Here is a 25,075-nt window from a genome sequence, read left to right as displayed (position 1 = left end):
AATCCCTCCATTGCTTCTACGAAAATTGTTATAAAAATCGAATTTTCGCCAAACTTTGGGGGGTTGTTTCCCCCCTTAAATGTGAACCATTGCAGATATAAAAAAACACGTGTCTCTTAGATTTTTGTGTTCTTCAACATATATGAAAATCAATAAGATCGGGGGCGGACACTTGAGAATGTTTCCTTGTCAGGAATATGGGGTGAAGTTGACGAGGGTACAACTTTCCCTGCGTCAGTGACCCTTCTTTGATTTTCATTAATGGTTCCGTGTTACGGTGCCATAAGCGTTGTATGAGTAACGACACTGCCCATGTTGGGCCGTCATGACGGATTCGTGGGCCGCAAATACGGATGTTTACTCATTATTTATATTTTTTCTGATAAATAATTGAACAATCTCGCTCTACAGGGAAAGTTATATTTTCGGAAGGCTGTGATTTAACCCGTTTAAATTATTCAAAGTGCATCCTGTACAGACATTTTTGGGTGCAAAGTTTTCCCGCTTCCAGCTCTCGTAGGTGTGAAAACGCATCCAAAGAAAATGATGTACGATTCCCCCTTACATCATGCATTTCTGCGAACTTTGTAGGTATTGTTTTATTCGGTCTTACTTTTGGTATTGGTCTTGCAAAAAGTCAAGGCACTTTTGCAAGACCAAGACCAAGACCGATTTTGCTCATCACTCATTGTTACGAAAACGTGTGTGGCGGCCTCTCCGCCACCATTCCCCGAAATTTGTAGAAAATATGTTTCTCGGACGCTTTCGCCCACATGTTGCAGCGACTGAAGTCGCAGGCCTAGGAATGCCAGGCATTAGCGAAAGCCAAGATTTTCCACGTCCGACAATTTTCCATGCGCACATCTGGCATGCACGTTACTGTTTAGAACGCGACGGTTCCTTGGGAAAGACCTTCGTTTCCACAGACTTTTTACCCCGCAAAACGGAGAGTCGTGTACGAATTGTTCAGGCTATCGCATCGTATCCCTGACGCTCTGAAGTTTTCTTCAATAAATATTATTATCGGTTTGTACCGTTAAGGTGAAATGAAACACGTCGAGGAACTTGATCGACGTCGATAAAGAAGATTTTTCTAAATGCCTACGTTCGTTTTTATATTTACAGCTGCGTTGAATTGTATTGGATATTGTACCAAATGGCATACTCCACCTGTCGTTTTCGTACAATAATTATAAAGAAATCGAAGTAAAACTCCAGCAATCCTCTGGATTCATGCTTTCTGGGGCCCTAATTGATTGAAGAGAGACCCCCTGCACCATCTGTGATTTCCAGGTCAATTAAATTTGCACTCCGAGACCTCGTATTACCATCGTTTTAGCAAAGAAGCGCATACAACACTTTTTTTGCCTTTATCCCGTTCAAATGCGAGTTTTTCGTTTACCAGAGTGTTCTAAATTGTCGTAAAATTCTCCTGACCCTTTCGTTTCTCATATCGGAGCCTTCGATAATTGTATATTGATCGAAATATGAGAACTTGACGCCATTTTGGTTCTGGTCTGGGCTAAGTTAAAAAATTTTGTCCAAAAATCAAAATTTTGAATGTGTCAGGACAATTCTTAGATGATCATGAGTCATGTATCAAAGTTTTGGACAGTTTGGTTCGATACCCTTAAAAAAAAGTGTTGTATTCAAATCGACTGATTTGAAGGGTGTTTCACTTCACCTTAATCTCGCATAGTTGTTTCGATTCCCTGCATCACCCCAACGTGTGACTGTCTCAAAAATGTGCAACAGTACTTATATCGAATGTACTTTTTGAATATCACAAATATGTGCAATTGTAAACGTGTCCCATGTACTTCTCATGTCATCGCTCTGTTTACCATGTATGACTATCGGACATGCAGTGTCATGGTTTGTCCCTCGATAATCGATTTCATACATAATCGCGTTTCATTTCTCGCATTACCGAAATGTAGTTCTACGTAAATATATGCAACAGTAAGACACTTGTTTCTTTTTGTTTTTTGTTTTTTTTTTACAATGTATTTGCCACACAGATTGATCGCACTGTTTGCGCTGTCATATCAGAAAATGCTACCGTATAAAAACAGAATATGCATTGCAACCAGCAATGTGCTTTGAAATTCCATTATAGCATATCATTAATATTAGGAGTTTTGAATATCTACACCGAGAGAAAAATAGTTAAATGAGCTATCTTCTAACTAGCTTTCATAGTTCGAAAAGGATTTGGATACTTTTTATAGTAAAATTAACTTTTCTGAATTAGGAAATCTAGAAACGGTTACTATATTTTTTTACCTTTTGGGAGAAGTAAAATAAACTATTCTACATTTACTATACTTTCCTGGGAAGAATAACGAAACTTTTTACTATCTATATAGTCAAATTTCACTTCATATTGTTAACGTAACTCATTTATCATCGTATATTTTACGTACTCAGATAGTATTATTAACTGTTGTGAATAGTTCAGGTCAACATTAAATCTTTTTACAAAAATATTTTTTCGTTATTATTGACGTTTATTCAATTTATGTTTGATGTGTTGATATTCTCGCACGTTTTAGCGTGAGTTAGGGATAGAGTTGTATCTTATTTGCTAACAAGCATTCCGTATCATTTGCGAGAAAGTGTCGCCATCTATAGATGCCGTCGAAACTAACTTGCACAACATTTTTAGTAACGTTCGGTACATATTAGAAGTTGATTTTACCAAACCGTAATGTTAAACCAGTAATATCGTTGCAGTTACTAAAAGTAGAGTAAATAACATCTTGCAACGAGAGTTGAACATATTTAAAAGGTAACCTAACAATTCCAAAATGATAAAATGCTTTCCTATAAATATTGTTACCGTTATTACAAAATTCGTACAAAAGCCAGAAGGATGCTCAACTATTAAAAAATAGTTGCAGCTACCAATTTATAGTAAATCAAACGATAAGTTGCGTTCCTATAACAAAAGTGGTTTTAAGGGTGTCAAATTTTACCAGCTCTTTTTCTCTCAGTATATAATCACTTTTATGATAAATAATATGTAAAAGTGTAGTAAAGCGGAGTGATCACATTACTAGAATCTGTAGAATAAAACAGCTTTAATCATAAAGTGTATCGGCAAAAGTAAAATTAATCAGTATTCGTTAAATATTTAAATAAAAAAATGTTCCGCGCACGCAAACACATAAAAAAAATTGTATCTCCAAACAAATAGTAAAGAATAAATATAGCGTAACTTTAATCATTTTTAAACAGAAATACTAGGTTGAACCGTAATGTCGTGCTGTTCTTTTCAACTCACCGATTGAAAAAAACGACACGAAATTATGGTCCAACCCATTACTAATTTAGATGCTTTTGTATTGTCCAAACTGTTCCCAATAACTGAATGTAAAAACCCGTATATTGAAAACATTTTTTCTACAGATCTGCAGATCGTGCTGCAATGCACAAAATGGGAATTATCGGATCGTGATTCGTATGTTCTCGAATTGCGGAAACAAATTGAACAATATTGATTTAACCTCATCTTTTACATTAGGAATTTATTTGAATAAGATATTTGAAAGGATCAGCGATTTTTTATTTTTTGAAAGAAAAGATTACACCTATCCCTCGATATACACTGAAAATAGGTTCCTTAGAAAACCGTGTAAATCGAAAACACACTAAAATGTGCATAATCCAGTCATTTATTTCAGCGTAAAATAAAACTAAATATATCTTAACCCTTTGAGCGCTGTCGACGCATATGTGCGTCCGACGTTTGGTCGAATATCGCTAGCACGCCCTGACGAAATTCGCCCATACGCCGAAAGTACTTAGCGCCCAAAGGGTTAAAAAACATAAAAATAACGGTCTATTCATAAAATGATAAAAATATAAAGGTATATGTATGTAATTCATTTTACATATAGAAACAAGAAGTATACTTGTATAAATTAAAAAATGTAACCAAAAATTTAATTACTGATCACTTTCGTAGACTACATATGTGCCCATAATTATGAAAGTGGTCCAAGTCAAAATTGAAAAAAAAATGAGTTTATCAGTTATTTCACGCCACATTATTTCAAACTAAATTAATTCAATGTAATTTCGAAACAAAAAATATATGACAGACCACTTTCATAATTATGGGCACATATGTAACGCGATGCCCTTTAGCGCGCCAAGAGATTGGCGCGGGCTCACGTCGTCAACTATGTATTCCGGATCTTCTCGAGTAAATTTAAAAACCGTGTAAAAGTGAAATCGTGTAAATAAAGTACCGTTTAAATCGGGGGATAGGTGTATATCAACCCTGTCTCGCGAGTATAATCGGGGCATTGGGCCGATCGTCAAGATGCTAAGTCTGTTCTAGTCACCTTACCAGTTCAAGGTATTTAGGATGCGTTAGGACCGTCTTGCCAAAGTCGATAGATCCGTAAACGACGGACTGCTCTTGTTCCCGTTCTAGAATCCCAGGTATGATGGACTGTGCGGTCACTCTGTATCCTCTGAAACATAAAATTGAGGCGAGTTAGAACGACGGTAGGATTGGCTCTCGTATTCATTAAGGTGATATGAAAGGGTCATTTTATATATATAAAACGTTAAAACATTTATAAAACTTTTCTTCGAACTGGAGATACCGAATCGTATCGAACTTTACAACGTAAACATGAAAACTATAAGGAAGGCCCTGATACCCATGAAATTTAATTTTTTTTAGAAACAATTTTTAAAATACCCATAAACAAATTATTTGAAAAATGAAATTTCATGAGCGTCGGGACCTTCCTTATACCCTCCATATCCACGTTGTAAAGTTTGAAACGATTCGATACACCCGATTCGAAGAAAAGTTTCATACACGACGACCCCTCAGATGCCACTTTCACATCCCCTTAAGCATTATTCACAATCGATTTACTGGTGGTAGTGCAGACATGTAGCGGTAACGCAGTGGTAGAACAGAACTAGTGTTCAAACTAGCTGTACGGACGTAGAAGGTCCTCTACAAATCTGTCATACAAAATAAACTCATAGTAAATTCTGATCGATATCCTGACAACTGAAATTTCAATTTTTTTTATTTGCTTATACCTTTTTAACAAATTTTTAAATTAAAAAGGAAAATTCATAAGTGTCAAGACCTTCCTTATAGTCTGTATATTCACGTTGTAAAGTTTGAAACGATTCGGTACATCCAGTTCGAAGAAAAGTTTCATAAACGATTGTCTCCTCAAATGCCACTTTCAAATCCTCTTAAGGTAAAGTGAAACACGTCGAAAAATTTGATCGACGTCGGTAAAAAAGATTCTTCTAAATATCTACGTTGCCGACGTTGGTATTTATGTCAACAACCGTGTCGAATTATGTTGGATAGTGTACTAAATGGCGTATTCCATATGTCGTTTTCGTATAATTATTATAAAGAAATCGAAAGAAAACTCCAAAAATATCCCGGATTCATGGTTTTCGATGCCCTAATTGACTGTAGAGTACCACCCTGCTCCATCTGTGATTTTAATGGCAACTAAATTTCCTCTGCGGGACACCTCACGTTACCATCTGTTTCGTCTCCAACGAGAAACATAGGGTCCTTTTAAGGTGAAGTGAAACACGTCGAGGAACTTGATCAACGTCGATAAAGACGATTTTTCTAAATGCCTACGTTACCGACGTTCGTTTTTATATTGACAGCTGGGTCGAGTTATATTGTGTATTGTACCAAATGGCATATTTCACCTGTCGTTTTCGTACAATAATTATAAAGAAATCGACGTAAAACTTCAGAAATCCTCTGGATTCATGCCCTCTGGGGCCCTAATTGACTGCGGAGGGACCCCCTGCGCCATCTGTCATTTCCAGGTCAATTAAATTTGCACTCCGAGACCTCGTATTACCATCGTTTTAGCAAAGAAGCGCATACAACACTTTTTTTGCCTTTATCCCGTTAAAATGCGAGTTTATCGATTACCAGAGTGTTCTAAATTATCGTAAAATTGTCCTGACCCTTTCGATTCTCATATCAGAGCCTTCAATAATTGTATATCGATCGAAATATGAGAGCTCGACGCCATTTTGATTCTGGTCTGGACTGAGTTAAAAAATTTTATTGAAAAATCGAAATTTTTAATGTGTCAGGACAATTCTTAGATGATCAAGAGTGATGTGTCAAAGTTTCGGACAGTTTGGTCCAATAATCTTAAAAAAAGAGGGGTCTTATTCGAAATGACTGACTTGAGGGGGGTTTCATTTCACCTTAACATACTTTAAGCACTTACTGCTTAAGGTGAAGTGAAATCCCTCTCAAATCAGTCAATTCGACTAAGACATTTTTTTTTAAGGGTATATGCCTTAGCCTAGTCCAGAATCAAAATGCCGTCGAACTCTTATATTTCAATCGATATCCAATTATTGAAAGCTCTGATATAAGAAACGAAAGTGTCTGGACAATTGTACACCGATTTAGAACACTCTGGTAGTCGATAAACTCGCGTTTGAACGGGATAAACGCAAAAAAAGTATCTTGCGCGTGTCTATGCTAAAACGATGGTAATGTGAGGTATCGGTGTGAAAATTTAGTTGACATGGGTATCACAGATGGCGCAGGGTGTCACTCTGCAGTCAATTAGGGCTTTAGAAACCATAAATCCAGGGGATTTCAGGAGTTTTACTTCGATTTCTTTATAATTATTGTACGAAAACGACGAATGGAGTATGCCATTTAGTACAACAGTCAATATAATACGACACGGCTGTCAAAATAAGAACGAACGTCGGCACCGTAAGTATTTAAAAAAAACCTTTTTTACCGACGTCGATCAAGTTCCCTGATGTGTTTCACATACCTTAAGGATTCATAGTCGGCTTACAAGGAAACAAGGTGACCCCGATCTATCTCTCCAATTTTGTGGGGTCCTGTATATGTTGTAGTGCATACAAAATACCAGCACGCAATATTATATACCTGCTAATGCACAAATCTATAAGATTAAAACCACCTCACAGTCGACCCTCCAGTAACAGACCTTTGACCTTTTTTTGTAAACGGAATATTTCTCGACCTGGTCACCTGTAATTTGTTTAAATTTAACCAACGATTCCAACAATATATTATGAATTTCGATTTTGAGAAAGTTAGCTGTCCTCGTACCTAGTGCGTAGCCGAGTGGTAATGCCGCGCGAGCGAGCAGTATGCAGTGCCAGGTTTTCAACCACTATGTGTAAGTAATATTTCATTCTCTCATCTTTAAGGACTACAGTTGCAATGTAAAATACAAACACGGTTACGTTCAGTTTTTACATTAATTCAATCTAAATATAAAACAATCATCGAATCGTGTAGACGGATTACATTGTTTTATATTTATATTATATTAATGTAAAAACTGAACGTAACCGTGTTTGTATTTTACATTGATACAAACACGGTTACGTTCAGTTTTTACATTAATTCAATCTAAATATAAAACAATCATCGAATCGTGTAGACGGATTACATTGTTTTATATTTATATTATATTAATGTAAAAACTGAACGTAACCGTGTTTGTATTTTACATTGCAACTGTAGTTCTTAAAGATGAAAGGATGAAATATTATTATACTTACACATAGTGGTTGAAAACCTGGCACTGCATATTGCTCGCTCGCGCGGCGTTACTACTCGGCTACGCACTAGGTACGAGGACAGCTAACTCCATTGTCTTATATTCTACGAATCACATTCCTTTGAACCCAAGGGGTAATTTACCCTTTTTTTGTATTGTTCTGGTCTATAAATTAACCAGGTTTCATTTGGATAGAGCAATTACTGCTCGCGTAAGGGGTAAAAGAAGTATTCAAAGGGGTGGCTCACCCCTTAAAAATGAATTTTTTCGAAAAATTCAAAATGCGTGTTTCATAATTCCTCATTCCCTACATTTTGACGGTTGTTTCATGAAAATCGGTCGAGTGCTTCTATATGAAACAGCCAACTCACCCCCTTGCATGGCCAACTTTGAAGCCTGATTTCACCCCTAATAGTGTTTATCCGCCGATAAAAAAAACACGGGTCCCTTAGATTTTAGTCCTCTATAACATATTTAAAAATGAACAAAATCGGAGGGGGACACCTCAGGTACCTTCCTTGTGAGAGTTAGATGAACAAAAGAAACAACGAAATTTAAACCCAAAGCTGTAACAATTGTAGTCTAGGTTAGGTTTTAAATCGTTTCCTCTACAATAGCCTTCGTTCTTTCATCATTACTTTTTCAGAATGAAAAATAACGTTACCAAATTACACCTGACATGAAACAACGGATTCATGTTGCTTCTTTTCCTTCGCCTTCTCAATTTTTTTTTTTGCAACTGCGAACCACCCGGAGCATTGATCGTTTTTAGAGAACAGTAAAACAGAATATTTTAAATTTGTCACGTTTAAATTAGTACTTCGTTTAACGCTGTGATGTTCAGCACTCAAACATGCCAATATGACCAACTACTCCTCCCCCCTCCTTCAACCCCGCAGGCAAATACCCAGTCCCTCTATTCCTACGTCCATGGTTTTACATCACCGATTCGCAAAGATCGACTGCCACTGCAACCTCGTTTCATCGCTAATTATGCACCACCCTGCTCTATAAAATTCCAAATGCAATATCTTCCGATAAGAAGGATGAAAAAATACTGGAAAACTACTGAAACTTCCTTGAGACTTCTTTTCCCCAGAAATGTAGAAGGATATATAAGTATTTATCTTTCGAATGAAACGAAAATAAATTTCGAAATGAAAACACCTTGGTATTCGAAACTTTACTTCTAGAAATGCATACCTATACACGGACGATACAAGTGACAAAGACTGTAGATTACTAAATTATGGCCCATGAAATTGTCCAAATCTCCCGAAGTTTTACAGAAATTATGTGCAAATCTAGGGTCACCCCGAAAAAATTACGCAGAATCCCCGACAATCCTCACTTTCAATAGAATGTACACGGAATGCATTAGCGAAACTATGCACCTCGAATGTCTCAAATGGTTATCGCAGTAAAATCAGTAAAATACGGTGATTATCTTTGTCACTTTTTCTTATATAATTTATTCGCGAATTTTCGAATTCTACTGCTCTGCCGCGACGTGCCTGCCCTACCACCGCATCAAGTCGATTATGAACGGTGCTTAAATCTCGGCAATGGTCAGCGAAAAACGCCGGGGGAATGGACGAGTACCTATAATCGATCACGACGGTCCCAAGAGTGTATAAACCCGGCAAATCGACCGCCGCATAAACCCTAACACCTTGTAGATCGTTGCGGGGCGCGACAAACGCCGCGGCGTCACCACCCAGTTCCTTGTAATGGTCCCGCACGTCGAACCCGAGGGAGAAAAAGATGTTATTCCAGATGAACATCTGCATCTTGGCTTCCTCGCCGGGGTTGATGGCCATCACGTTGCCGTCTATCACGGCGACGGCGCCACGGGTCGCAGCCGCTACGAAATCGCTGTGGACCTAAATAAAGGCGACGAGAGACCGTGAAAAAGGGATCGACAGGGTTAAATCTCGTCTCCGTATGATACCTTGAAGATCGCCCGCTCTCGTAACACCCTTTCCGGAAGATTCTTTCGGGGAAGCTCACGCGTGGTCTGCAACTCCTCGTTCCAGTCTCTCGTCTGTCCTGGGATGTGCTCCTCGTAGCCCAACTTGGAAGAGAACGCTGCAAGGAGATCGAAGCGTCACGCGTCGTTGCAAACTCTACCATTTGGTCGTTAACTAAAACCACGCAGTAGCATAAAAGCAGGTCTTACTTCCATATAAAAATAAGTCTACAGGGTGTAACAGAAATGGTGGACATGGTTTATAGAGCGCTATCCTAGTTGAAAAGAGATTCGAAAGTCCTGTACTGTTTCTCCCTACAGTGCATAATTTCCCCGTAATAATTAATTAAAGCACAGCCAATCAATCGCGTTCTTCAACGGAAAGCACAACAGAAGCTGCTATGCCGCAGACAGCCGAACGCAGCCCTACCGGCGTCCTCTCCACTACACGTATACCATTCGGGGATGCGATTGATTGGCTGTGCTTCCACTAGATATTACAGGAAATGTAGGGAAAAATTGTACAGGACTTTTCGAGTTGTTGTCAACAAGGATAACGCTATATAAACCGTAACTATCAGTTCTGTTACATCCTATATATCGCCATAAGATTCAGATAGGTGGAGAGATGATTACAGCGCCACCATCCGTTGGCTAACGTACTATTTATCGAGCAGCAAACGTCTGTATCCTTCTAGACTTCTATGGAGACTTCTAAAATCTTTACCGTTGGTTAATTTGGTTAAAAAACACGGAGTCAGAATTGTCCGGAAAGACCCATCTCTCCTACTGTTAGAAGAGCTCCGTATGTTACTTTGACAGAAACTTACTGTCTTCGGCGCGAATGGCATCAATAGTATGTTCAATGTGCGGGGCACACCAGGCATAGAGCTGATAGGGAGTGGCCACTCTCTCGAAGGGATGCCTCTGGGTCTTCCTGCGCTGCATGGCCGCGAATCCCCTCTTGAAGGCTGGGCTCAGCTGGTTCAGCAGCTCGATCAGGCTGTGGCATAGGTGACTTGGAGTTGCTGGCTTCGGGTTGAAGGTCTCCTTGGTCGACTGGTTAACGAAAAAGCCCCTGGCGCAGGCGGTCAGGTAATACTGCTTGTCCTCCAGAGTGACGACGTGCAGGTACATCAGGTCCCCGTGGAGTTTCCTGTGTCCCGGAGGAGGATTCCAGCCGGACGTCGTCAGCACCTAGGGGACAGGAATAGAGGTTCGCTTGAGAAAAGTGTAATGACACTTTTCCACGGGCAAGTAAAACTTGTGAGAGCTGCTCTCAATCGGTTGTTGCCATAGTCTATACGGTTTTAGAGATGAACTTGGCCAAGAATTTACACTCTACTGCAACCGGAAGTCAGGTCGCGTACACGCCTGCTTGAAGAAGTTGAAGTTACGCCAGATCGATTCAGTCCCGAAATTCTTGCTGCAAGTTGCGAACAGTTTCGTACGAGTTTTGAAATAAGCAGATGACCCCCCTTGCATCAGTTTCTTACAGGATTACTACGAACCTACGTTAAAAAACTAAAGTGGCCGAAATGAAATTCAATATAATGGAAATGCCGAGCCAATTCAAACCTTTATATGTCCCGATTCTGACCACATTAAAGTACCTTATCGTACCGTCATTTAAAAAAAAAATGTTTGCAACTAGATTTTAGAATTGTATTTCTCCCTGCACCGACTGCAGGGATTGCAACAGCTACCGTTTCGTTGAACGACACTTTCAATACCGAATATCTCGCGCTCAAGTAAAATTGTGACAAGTTGGTATTTATATTAACAGCCGTATTGAATTATATTGAGTACTGTACTAAACGGCATATTCCATGTGTCGTTTCATTACAACAATTATTAAAAAATCGATGAAAACACCAGAAATTCCCTGGATTCATGGTTTCTGATGCCCAAATTGACTGCATTGTGCCACGCCGTGCCATCTATGCTTTCAGTGCCAACTAAACTTCCTCTCCGAGTCTCCGCGTTACCATCATTTTAGCATAAAAGCGCATAAGACACAATTTTTCCTATATCGAGGTCATTGAAGCTAACATCCCCAGCACGTCCAGAATTATGAACTTCCGACCCATATTTATAATTTATTTATGAGTTCTAAAAAGGCGAAGAGAAAATGTTGAACTGTTACCGTTTACAATAAAATGATTTCAAAAATGATGAAAATGAATTCTGGGATGGGGGTGCTAGCTTCAACGGAAGCTAGCACTCCCACCCCAGATACAATTGTCAAAATAAAAATGAAGTACGCCAGATTTATGGCTATTTATGAGCTCTACAACGAAACCGAATACAACCCTCTCGCACCACCGAAATAAGGTAACCCTCCAGTACTACCGGTACTTGTACGAATTCATAGAATGCAGTTTTTTTCTACAATATTGCAACGAAGGATTTATGAGCCATTTATGAGCTCTTCGTAGAGCCCAAGCCCAAAAATCTGGCACCATCGGAAGGGAGAAACACCACCCCTTCACTTATACCCACGTACAGATATAACTAAAATTCCGTTTTTTGCAAATATTTTCGTGCTAGATTTACGGGCTACTTATGGGCTCTTTATACAGCTCCAGCCTAAAAATCTAACATTAAAGTATGTTCAAAAAAACCGAATTTTAATAATACCTGTATATAGACCTTATAGGGAACGGGTAGTTTACCCCCTTCCGGTCATGACAGATTTTCTGAAACTTGAGGTCTCTGTAGCACCCATAAATGGTCCATAAATCAAAATATTTGAAAGAAACCGGAATTTTAGTCATACGTGCTTGTGGGTATAAGTGAAAGGGTAGTTTTTCCCCCTTCCCATAGGGCTAGATATATAAGCTTGAACTCCACGTAGAGCTCATAAATAGCTCATCACTTTAGCATCAAAATGTTTTCCGAAAAACAGAATTTTAGTAATACTTTGTGACATGATAATTTTTGCCGCGTCACGACTCCCAAATTTCTGCCATTTTTCGCCTTTTAGAATGTTACAGGATCCATGGTCCGACGGTCACAGACCCGGGGGAGGGGGAAACGGGACATTTAATAGATTCATTTTGTTACGCCCTTGATTTCAGGTTAAGTTAACTATTATCGGGAACTCTCCCAATTGTCTGTAACGCATACATCATTTTTCGGAGTTCCAGGGCGCACTCTGGAGCGTTCGCCAGAATATTACGCTAATACTTGGCAGAACGCTGTAGGACTCGCAAAGTTTCCGCAACCTGTAGCAAAATTCCGGCCGTCAGGCCCGAATATAAATACCGTCGACCTCACAGAGGTCGCGCGCGCGCGCGCTACCGCTCGCCGACCCGGCGTCAAGGAAGCCACGGCGCACAAAGTGCTCAGGACCGAGCGCACCAACTGCGGTGCTACGGCCAAGCCGTCAGACTCACCCGGAGGGTCGAGTACCCCGGCCTCGCTACACACCGTAGTGACCTTGCCTGCTGGGGCGGGTCGTAGACGGGCCTTGGCGGCTCGGGTAGGCCGCAGGAGCCCCAAGACTACCCGGCCAGGAATCGGACCTGAAGGCGGGAGCTCCCAAGAAGAACCTGCCTGCCACCGACAGGGAGAAGATGGGATGCCGTGTCTCGGGACGGAGCAACAACTTCCGGGCCAGGAGCCCGACCACATCCTCATCGGAGTAGCCTATCCGATGATCTGCCCCGAGTGAGCCAGGATCCCCCGGAGGGGAAAATTTCGGCCGCTGTAAACATCCAGGCGCGCCGGAGCCCGACGGGCCACCGATCGCTACGGCCGCGGCATCGCCGGCGAATCGGAGCGCGTAAGGCGCGCGCCACCGTTGCCCAACAACCGAGCCATCGCAACCCCCGGCGCCAGGAAATGGGCCAACGCACGCCGAGTCCTCCAAAATCAGAAAATTAACCGTTTGAGTGCCACGTGTCTTTGCTGTTTTCCCGTCCAAAAGTGCCAAGGAGCGCTTTGTCGCTTGTCGTATTACCTCTCCAAAAGTGCCAAGCGGCGCGATAGCGCTTGTCTTATTCCCCGATTAAAAATGCCAAGGAGCACTATTGCGCTGTTTTCTGCTCTATACGGTAAGCGGTAATGTTCGACTGAAATTAAAATTCGTTCTTTTACCAGCTGTCTCATTCTTTTACTTTTACCTAAAATGGAATGGTAACCGTAAAGTCGCGCATCGACGGAAACCGAGCGTGTCGCGGTTATCGGCTTCGCAGCCTAGAACGCTGGTGCTGTTCGAGCGACACAGAAGAAGCGCAAAATCGCTCCTTGACACTCAAACGGTTAAGGAGCGTCTCGACCAATTAGCGGCACGGATTAGGATTCGGTGAGGCCAGCCCAATTCCTACAAAACCGAGCGCAAGGAAAGCTCCAGCCTTCTCTGCCTTCAACCGTCGGACCGAGTGGATCATCGAGCAAGTAGTTTTCTTTAAAATTGTGAGATTATCTGCCTGGATTGTCTTACGAGCGCCTATGGATCGCGAGGACTTCCCGGCTCATCGAGGGACTTCAGCTGAGGAGCCGGCGAACAGCGGCGCATTTTCTATATCGCACTAAGTGCCAGGTGTCCGTCCGAGGCTTCCTTTTGTTGGTACGTTGCCTAGAGTCACCAGTTAGTGTTTCTTGAAATCGTTTAGCCCGGATAGTGTCGCGCCGGTGAACGAAAACATACCACGGAGTCGGTCTTCCAGAGTCTCACGCAGGCGACCTTCCGGTTTTCCCTGGTGGGGCCTACGGTGAGAGAGACCGGGCACTTGTTTGGCCTCCCAGGAGGCCGCTGGGTTCTTCGAGCGGACACGGGAGGAACTTTCCTTTGTTGCGTCGTGTCCCAACATTTTTTATCGCGTCATTTTTGTAAAAGCGCGTAGTTTGAGAATTAGGTTGTCTGGTCGCAAAAATTTACTTGATTTTCCTCGCGAAGATTTGTCAATGGTTTTGGTCTTCGTTGAGGTAGTTTGCTGGTGCATGAATTTCGATTCCTTCTTGTCTTCACGGCCAGTATTCGAGTCAGTTAGGATTGTCTAATTGTCTTTCCCTCAGGATTGGGGGCGGAGAAGCCTCGCGGCGACCACGTGGTCGCCGCGTCCGCGACTGATTTTTCTCGTTTGGAGGGCCCGCTTGTCTCCCGTTTATGATTATTTTTGCGTTAATCTAGAGTTTGCGAAGCGTAGAGATTATTTCGGGTAATTAACTCAGAGTCGTATTTTCTCGCGTAGCTTTAAGTAAATCTGTTCATGAAAGCGAGCGCATGTTATTTTCTTTGTAACTGATTCTCAGTCTCAGTGAACCATTTTTTTTTATTTTTGATTTAAACCGAATCCGTTTTTTGAGTTTCCCTACCCATTTAATTTTCTTAGCGTTTAGAATTGGCGGTTAAGTTATGGAGTTGAACTCCCGAAATATTGCCGATCGGATTCTCGTTCTATTGTCTCGCCCTTGATCGATGCCTTTCTTCTACCGAGTCTAAATTGTCTCTCGCGCATAATTTCCCGGCGAGAATTCCTCGCTCGAATCTATTTTCTTTTGGGGCGACCTTCCGTCGAACCTCGTGTTTCTCCGTAATTCTCTTGTCTGCGGCCCAAATTGTTACATAACTTATTTTTCTAAATCTTTTATTGTTCAAATAAATCCGTGAATTTTCTTTATTAGATTGGTTCTTGTTCGAAATGTCTGGCCTGAACTCTTTCAATTTCCCCTGTTCGAGTTTCCCACAATTAATTTAATTTTTCCTTATCCCGTAGTCTGATCTTACCCCGTCCTTCGCACCTTGGCGCGGACATTCTGAGTTAGCCGGCCGCGTCGCGACGATCGTCGAGGTGGAGAGATCGTTCGAGCCTAATTGTTGCGTACATACATCCTGACACATTAGATTCAACCACATGTTTAATAATCGGATTTCTCAAACTCTCAGGATTTCAGCCCCAATGCCGAGAACAACTTTCCTTGGCGTTTCTTTATCGCTTTACAGCGGTCGTAGCAATTTATTTTAAACGTCGAACCGAGCGACGTATATTGCTTCACGCTCACGGTTTCATTTATTCTTTAAAACACCCTTGGATTTGCTAAATTTCCGGTTTCAAATGGTCCAACCCTAATAAACCCATAAAAAGGTTGACTCCAAGGCGCCCAAGTGTTCGACTACCTAGTGGTACTTGGAATTTTCCGTGCCCGGGCAACTCTTGTCGATCTCGAACGACCCCATGTGCGAGTCACCAGGGACACTCAAGGACGAAGTAAAGGGAGGCACCTAAACATTTGGCACGTCCAAGGGAGTTAACCAATCGGCATTGGAGGAATCACACTTTTACAATTTTTGGTTTTTTTTTTCCGAAAAAAACTCAAGTAATTTCAGAATTTCCAACATTACTCCTCCCACACGATTCTCTGATTCGAGAATCTCAAATTTGTTAAACTCCCACCCTGCGAGGGAAGCATGCGGACGCTACCTTCGAGAGCTTTGCGATCCTCGAAGAGTTTTACTTGGTTCACTGCTTTCAATCGGTCGACTTGGTTCCCACATTTTAACCAGTCGACTTGATTCACTAACTTCAACCAGTCAATTCTCAACAAGAGAATATCGCACACGGATTTCAACAGAAATCACCCGACCATAAGATCAGCTTAGCTCAGGTCCACATTCATTTAAAAACCAGCCGTACAATATTAAGTTGGCGTACGGTCGTCGCGTTATCTTCGTGTTCGCAAGTTTAATTGCAAATCGCGAGGTCCCAGATTTACGCCCCGAGGACAGCAACAAACGCTCACGTGGACGACGCGACGGTACACTAATAATTGTGAGTTTTATTTTGTGATTATTTGAGATTTTGGGTCTTCGAGATTGTCGAAAGTTGAGAGTTTGTTTGATTGGCTCCAGGGAGGCCTGGCGCCCAATTTGTATCTCGCACCTGGTGGAATTTTTCGTTGAGTGGCCCGAACGGCTCCGCCTAGGCGACCGGGCGAAGATGAGCGATCGTCCAGGCGCTGCGGGCCCGGAACCCTTCCCCTTTATCATTAATTTCGTTTCATTCGTCGCAGCCTATACGTGGGCATGAGCCAAGGAGTAGTTTTCCCCCCTTCCGGTGGTGCGAAATTTTTAAGCTTGGGCTCTATGAAAAGCTCATAAATAGCTCAGAAATCAAAATATTTAAAAAAAAACGGAATTTTAGTCATACCTGTATGTAGATATATGGGGAAGGGGTTGTTTACCCCCTTCCGGTAGTGCTAGATTTTTGGGCTTGGGCTCTACGAAGAGCTCATAAATGGCTCATAAATCCTGCGTTGTAGAAAAAATTGAAGAAAAAAAAACTGCATTCTATGAATTCGTATATAAATTATAAGTACGGGGGGGGGTTACCCCTTTCCGATGGTGTGAGTGGATTCTATTTGGTCTCGTTGTAGAGCTTATAAATATCTCATAAATCTGGCGTAATTAATTTTTTATTTTTACAATTTTTTCTACGGTGGGGGTGCTAGTTTCCATTGAAGCTAGCACCCCCACCTTTTAAGAACTCATAAATAGCTCATAAATATGGACCGGAAGTTCATAATTCTGGCCATGGTGGGAGTACTAGATTCAATGACTTTTATCCCGTTCGAATGCGAATTTCTGGATTACTAGAGTATTCTAAATCATTGTGTGGCGGTCATAGCATATATATATTAGAAGTTCTTCCTTCGACACGGGCCTTAGATAGCTCAGCGGTTACGCTCACCGCTCATACCATGTAGTCTCTCGGGTTCAAATCCCGCTCAGGAGAGATTTTTCGGTGTCTAGGGCAGGGTCTGCCTGATAGCCTTACTGACGAGTCCACACAGGCAGACCAGGGACGAAACACAACAAACAGGGCACACCATAACACCACATCTATACCCAAAATTGTTTAATTGTCCTGACAATTTCGTTTCTGATATCAGAGCCTTCAATAATTGGATAACGATCAAAATATGAGAGCCCGACGCTATTTTGGTTCTGGTCTAAGCTAAGTCAACATTTTTCTTCGAAACTCCAAATTTGTAACATGTCATGATAATTCTTAGGTGCTCAGGAATCATGTGCCAAAGTGTCTTATTCGAGTCAACTGATTTGAGGGGGGTTTCATTTCACCTTAACGCACGGTGGGGACTTCTGTTCCTTGGCCTGGGGCTGCAGGGGCAAGAGCGGCCTCTCCTTGCAGCCCGGAATTATGTAATCCGGAGGAGTGCAGTCGACGGACTCCGGCCTGGTTTTCTTCTTCTCGAGGATGTCGCCGTTGGTCACGACGTTCAGGAAGGAGAGGCTGCTACACTCGACACCGTTGTACGCGTCCGCGGGATCGACCGACTTCAACAGGTCCCTGACGTGCCTGACGTGGATCCTGGCCTCTCGCATCGTATAGGGCTCCTCGACCACCTTGATGACGGAACCCTCTTTGAGGCCCTCGATGTTCTTTAACTCGGCGAAGTTGTCCAACGTGTTTCCCTCGAGTTGCAGGGAAAAGCAGGTCCGGTGGCACGTATCCTCGCGGTCCATTAGCAGCTGGTGGATTTCCTGATGGGAAAAGACACAACGCGTTTAGACTTACGACCTTACGATCACTAAGCCCGATCCATCTAGAAATCCTTGATAACTAATCTCCACAAAAAACCATATAGAGGAAAGCGGGGCAAAGCGATCATCGACTGCTACATGACCAAGTTTTGCTGCAATCTCGCAGCGGCTCGTTTAACTATCTAAGGATGCAGTTTTCAACAATTTCTTGACGTTTATGTTAATATCTGGCATGTGGTGGATAAAGTGGTATCAAATGGATCAACTGATTATGAAACTTTTCGCCCAGATGGGTATACCGAATCTGGAAACTTTACCACCCAAATATCGAGGAGCTAAGGAAGGTCCTGCCACCCATAAAATTTCTATTTTAATTTTGTTTATAAGTATATTTTTTATTTAAAAAATGAAATTTCGTGGATGTCAGAACCTTCTTCAAGACCTCCCTACCTTAAGGTGATATGAAACGGACGTTTGAAGTGGATCTTAAAGGAGAATGGTACAGCATTTTCTCTGTATGCGTTTTCACACCTACGAGAGCAGAAAGCGGGCAAATTTCGTACCCAAAAATGTTTGTACAGGATATACTTTGAATAACTCGAATGGATGATATAGCCTTCTAAAAATATAACTTTTCTTGCGGAGCCAAATTTTTCAGTTATTTGTCAGAACAAATATAAACAAAGAGTAAAAACCTGTAATGGCAACCCACGAATCTCTTATGGCAACCCAACATGGCCTGTGTCCACGAAATAGTATAAGGAAACAAAACGCCAATGGTCGATTTCACAGAAAGTGACTTCAGATTCGAGACCCAGAATCTCAGATTTTCGCTGATCTAACGATGCGAGCGCTACTTACGGAAAATGAGATAACTCCAATCTTACATGACCAAAACATTTCCTACCGGCGTAAATTTCCTAAAATGCTATTAATTTTCCAATTAAGGTGAAGTGAAACACGTCGAGGAACTTGATCAACGTCGATAAAGAAGATTTTTCTAAATGCCTACGTTGCCGACATTCGTTTTTATATTGACAGCTGTGTCAAATTACATTGAATATTGTACCAAATGGCATACTCCATCTGTCGTTTTCGTACAATAAATATCAAGAAATCGAAGTAAAACTCCAGAAATCCACTGGATTCAAGCTTTCTGGGGCCCCAATTGACTGCAGAGGGACTCCCTGCGCCATCTGTAATTTCAATTAAATTTCCACTCAATTAAATTTTCGTCAATTAAATTTTCACTCCGAGACCCCGTATTCCCATCGTTTTAGTATAGAAGCGCATACAACTCTTTTTTGGCCCTTATCCTGTTCAAATGCGAGTTTATCGATTACCAGAGTGTTCTAAATTGTCGTAAAATTGTCCTGACCCTTTCGATCCTCATATCAGAGCCTTGGATAATTTCATATTGATCGAAATATGAGTGCTCGACGCTATTTTGGTTCTGGTCTGGACTGAGTTAAAAAATTTTGTTAAAAAATCCAAATTTTCAATGTGTCAGGACAATTCTTAGATGATCAGAAGTGATATGTCAATGTTTCGGACAGTTTGGTCTAATACCCTTAAAAAAAAGTGTTGTATTCGAATCGACTGATTTGAAGGGTGTTTCACTTCACCTTAAGGTACGCAAAGTGAAACGATATTCCGCGGATGATATATGACAAAATGTGATGTTTTTAACATACTAAAGACTGCGGACCCGCTAGCAGATGATAATTTTTAATTTCAAAAGTTTATCAAGAAGGCGCTCTCCAACCTAAGTCAGGAAAAATCTGAAGACCTTGGAAGTGGGGACAATTTCAAAACATGGCGTTGTATCTCCTTATACTACTTCGTGTTGTGTCGTTACTCGTTCGATACCTTAATTGACCGTAGAGTGCTGCCCTGCGCCATCTGTGATGCCAGTGTTAACTAAATTTTCTCTTAGAGATCTCGTGTTACCATTGTTTTCGCATAGAAGCGTGTAAGACACTTTTTTGCTTTTGTCCCATTCAAATGAACGTTTTTTTATCACCAAAGTGTTCTAATAATTGTACAACTGTTCTGACACTTTCGTTTCTCATATCAAAGCCTCCAATAATTGTGTATTGATTGAAATATGTGATCTCAACGCCATTTTGCTTCTGGTCTAGACGAAGTTAAACAATTTTTTTTCGAAAATACAAATCTTTTAATTGTGAGGATAATTCTTAGGCGTACATAAGTCATGTATCAATGGCTCAGACACTTCGATCTACTCTAAATAAAAAGTATCTTACTCGAATCGACTGATTGGAAAGGGCTTCTATTTCACCTTGAAAAATATGTCTTAAGATTTTAACACTAGAACTACCGACAAATTTTTTTTTTATAGGATGGGCCATTTGAAACCAGTCATTTAGACTGGTCTTGGTTGTTCTAGTGTTAATAAATGCGCCACAGAATGTTTAAATTCAATTTGCAATCGTTTGATAACGCATTAAATTGAATAACTTGCTCGAAGGCAAAGTGGGTAGTTCTCATGGCCACTTTGCCCAATGCACATATTTATCATTGAATATTCGTGTATAAATTTAGTATAACGATAAGTTTACGTAGCAATATACATTGTTATACTAGAAATAATTTCATCCATAAATTTGCGTTTTTTTTTGCAAGCAGTCACAAGAAATGCAGTCCAACTACAAAAGAACATCTAACCAACAATCTTGGAATCCCACTACAATGCTTGCTGTAAAGAAGAGAATGATGACTTTAGATGCAATGAATGTCGTCGCAAATCATTTTTTATTTCCTTATTGCATACCGTAGCTCTCTACCTAGCCACTTTGCTCTTCATAGCCTGATATATAACAGAGAAAATTAGTAAACTAAACAATGAGCATCGCACACCAAAATTCTTATACAATACTATAATGTATTCATTCTGCAATAAATCTACTATATCCTATTAACCGTTCAACAATTTATTGGTGTACGTTGTCTCCGAATGAATATTGGAGCTTAAAATGCCCATATTCCCCAGCCTATCTCTACATCAAAGAGATATAGTTTCCACATGTAGGATGCTTCTGACGTTCCTCAAAATAAACTCTTACGTCAAAAAAACTCCGCAGTATCTCGTACCTGTACGAGCTCCATGCTCGAGACCTGGATGTCGAAGGGTTCCGCACCTGGACAAACTATCTTTACAGTGAATCCCATGTCTTGAATGAAAACCATCTCCTGTTCAGAGTTATTCGCCTCCTTGTCCTTGTCTTTGTCTTTGTCCTTATCCTTATCTTCTTTCTCAACTTCCTTGAGTCCCTCCTTTTCATCCCTTCGCTCCTTCTCGCTCTCCATGGTCTTTTCCTTTTCACCTTCCTTCGTAGATTCTACTTCTCCCTTCTCCACGACGTTCTCCGAGGAGGCCGTAGCAGATTCGTTGTCACCGCCACCCCCACCTCCACTGTCGCCACCGCCATCCTCGTCTGAGCTCTGCTTCACAGTGTCTGCAACAAGACGGAAACCTCAGAAAAATTGCCAGCTTTAAGGTGAAGCGAAATACGTCGAGGAACTTGATTAACGTCGATAAAGAAGATTTTTCTAAATGCCTACGTTGCCGACGTTCGTTTTTATATTGACAGCTGGGTCGAATTATATTGTGTATTGTACCAAATGGCATATTCCACCTGTCGTTTTCGTACGATAATTATAAAGAAATCGAAGTAAAACTTCAAAAATCCTCTAGATTCATGCCTTCTGGGGCCCTAATTGACTGCGGAGAGACCCCCTGCGCCATCTGTGATTTCCAGGTCAATTAAATTTTCACTCCGAGACCTCGTATTACCATCGTTTTAGCAAAGAAGCGCATACAACACTTTTTTTGCCTTTATCCCGTTCAAATGTGAGTTTATCGATTACCAGTCTTCTAAATTGTCGTAAAATTGTCCTAACCCTTTCGATCCTCATATCAGAGCCTTCAATAATTGTATATTGATCGAAATTTGAGAGCTCGACGCCATTTTTGTTCTGGTCTGGACTAAGTTAAACAATTTTTTTTTTTAATCCAAATTTTGAATGTGTCAGGACAATTCTTAGATGATCAGGAGTGACGTGTCAAAGTTTCGGACAGTTTGGTCTAATACCCTTAAAAAAAAGTATTGTATTCGAATCGACTGATTTGAAGGATGTTTCACTTCACCTTAAGCAACCAAAATATCACTGGGATACCCTTTAGTTTGTGAATAACGCGTAACTGCTGAGTTACGGTCTCTCGGACCTTCGCCCAACTCTTTCCTAGTGTATCTTTTGCCGCAACTATCTTTAGAAAGCGGTTTCTTTCAAAGCTCGGAAAGAAAAATAACAAAATAAAAACGGATTCCAGAAACCCCACCTTACTGACGGCGTTACTAAAATGTCACCTTACCCGTTATGTGTTACTGTCATACTTGACGAATTTTTAGACAAATCAACATACAGTGCTCATTATATATCTGTTTTTGCACGTGTGTGTGTGTGTGTGTGTGTGTGCGCGCGCGCGCGCACTTTACACATTACTCGAGGCGGACGAAACTCATTATAAGACAAGAGGTTAGGAAATCGATCACCGATCAAGGGAGACCGGCCGTTCGACGAGTTGCATTTGCATTAACCCCCAACACCTTATAAATAAACCTAAATGTAAATAAGTGCACGCCCGGATGCCGTACTATTTCCGTCTGCGATTTGGAAGGCGGTCGGGCAGCCGTAAAAAACAAGCCCTGTCACGGGCACTTCTCCCTCGAGCTCCGTCTTCCCAATCCCTTCGAAAACAGAGATAAACGTCATTCCCTTAACGGCCGTTTTATCACGCTCGATGTTATCCGAGTTGACGATAAGATCCAGACATCTCTCCTACCCGGACGACGACAGGGAAAGCCCCGACTCGCATCTCGACAACGATCGGTAAGGTCACTCTCGCTTCCGAATCATCCGCTCACCATGTGTCGTCACGCCTGATTAGCTCGCGCGCCGCCATCTTGTTTCACGCACTCACCGATGGACAGGGCAGGGTTGGGTGAGTATAATACGCCAAGTAATATACGTGATTTTTTACACGTATATTACAACGTATAATACGTCCCTATTTTTCCTCGCGGGCACGAAATATATTACTCCAAACTAAGTGTACAAAGCGCATGCGCAATATCGTTAATAGCCAATGAAAGTTCACCTATTTACCTCTAAGAGAGATTCTTATTGGCTATTTAGGGAATTGCGCTTTACGGATCCACAATTTCGCGCACATTCGAAATCAGCTTTGGAAGTTTGAAATGTATGCATATATGTGCATTTGAGGTTTGTTTATAACGGTTGATAACGGTTATTTGAAGTCGTAAGATTCGTAACCAATATTTGTATCAAAATGTATAAAGGTGGAAGACCAAAAAGTAAATTATGGGATGAATTATAATTATTATTCATACCTACTGTTACGTCGGGCGAATCGCCCCCGTAACGCCGAATCCCTCAGGACAATTCTTAGATGATCAGAAGTGATATGTCAATGTTTCGGACAGTTTGGTCTAATACCCTTAAAAAAAAGTGTTGTATTCGAATCGACTAAGTTTATTAAAAATAGGGTGAACTTGTGATGTGGCTTGCGCCCTTCGTTATCGTCGTTGTCGTCGTCGTCGTCGGTTTCGGACTGCCGTCCCTGCTCGCTTCGGGACGGCTTCGGACCTCCATGTCCCTTTTGTTTCGGAACACGTGGATCGCACGTTTCCCGACGTAGCCTTCGAAGGAAATCTTCGGTTTCCTTCGAAGGAACTTTCTCTTTTATTGTTTTATGGTTTGCCAGGCGCATCCTGGCAGACCCCTTCAAAACTTTCCTTAAAACTACCTAAAAATAACTTAGGGCTACTTTCCGTTACTACATATATATAAAAGAAAAGAAAATATATATATATATATATGAATAAACATGTAATCCACACATCCTCCTGAAATAAAGAAAATCTGCCTACGCAACGTAGGTCACGTAGGCAGAAACCAGCGTCAGAATTTTCTAGAAGGCCCTTAACAACCCCAACGTGTTGCTAAGGGCGATAAGGCCCAAATGTAAAAGCGAGAAAGACGTGGAAAAGTCGACCGCCACAAAAAATCCAGCGGCGCCCATCCCTTGGACTCCCCCTGAGCTCCCCAGACCCAGCCGGTTGCCCATCTTCCCGGTTCCCAAATTTGAGAACCGTATGGAAAATCGGCAACCACGCTTCTCGACCAATATATAAGGAGGTCCTTCGAGCCGGGCGCGGAGAGAAAATCGGGAGTGAAAGTCAGCTGCAGAGCCTAATTTGTCCAACGAAGTTTCCAAGGCGATCCTAGCCATCGAAACTTCTAGAATCACAACGAACAGGGAAAACCGAGTTCCACTGGTTTCTCACAAAGTCAAGGTAAAGGTCGACTCCCACGTCTCTCTCTCTTTCTTTTCATCTTTGATAGGTCCGCTCTAATCCTCTTTTACGTAAGCGCGGTAATGTAATCCTGTTCCGAATTTCAATAAATTAGTTTAGCTTTGTTTTCCTTTAAAGATCTCTTCTCGTGTAGCTAGCTTCCCATATTCGAATTCCTCACGGTTCCAACTCCCTATCCACGAAAATCCGAGTGAGTAGGCATTGCCTTGCCACCCCCCGGATTACCAACAAGTCGAGATTCTTGGAGCAGTCGCAGTTGTCTTGCTTCGCCCTGGTACTCGACCCGAATACTCCGATGATCTGAGTAAGCCAGGCTTGGTTTTGCCACCCCTCGGATCATCAAATCGCTGATTCCCGTGAAAATTATCCAACCGGTTCCTTCTCCGATCTCCTACAACCCATTCTTAAGGTGAAGTGAAACACCCTTCAAATCAATCAATTCGAATACAACACTTTTTTTTAAGGGACCAAACTGTCCGAAACTTTGACACATCACTCCTGATCATCTAAGAATTGTCCTGACACGTTCAAAATTTGGATTTTTTAACAAAATTGTTGAACTCAGCCCAGACCAGAACCAAAATGGCGT

The 25,075-nt window shown here is 41.5% G+C and overlaps 1 protein-coding gene across 1 annotated transcript in view; it reads right to left on the bottom strand.

Moving 5' to 3' along the window:
* Nucleotides 1-21,543, bottom strand: part of LOC105694384 (clustered mitochondria protein homolog) — a gene marked incomplete at its 5' end in the record, with an annotated part of 53,366 nt that extends 31,823 nt beyond the window's left edge. Inside the window, 6 exon segments of the mRNA XM_023432674.1 lie at nt 4,358-4,484; nt 9,189-9,469; nt 9,538-9,674; nt 10,386-10,752; nt 17,642-18,064; nt 21,179-21,543. Of these exon segments, the coding sequence (XP_023288442.1) occupies nt 4,358-4,484; nt 9,189-9,469; nt 9,538-9,674; nt 10,386-10,752; nt 17,642-18,064; nt 21,179-21,543 (1,700 nt within the window).
* Nucleotides 21,544-25,075: the final 3,532 nt, after the last annotated feature.

This window comes from Orussus abietinus, unplaced genomic scaffold (assembly GCF_000612105.2).
Source record: "Orussus abietinus isolate OABI.00-Male unplaced genomic scaffold, Oabi_2.0 scaffold379, whole genome shotgun sequence".
NCBI lineage: Eukaryota > Metazoa > Arthropoda > Insecta > Hymenoptera > Orussidae > Orussus > Orussus abietinus.
Note: the sequence above shows the minus strand (reverse complement) of the source record. Positions and strands in the feature narration are given on the sequence as shown.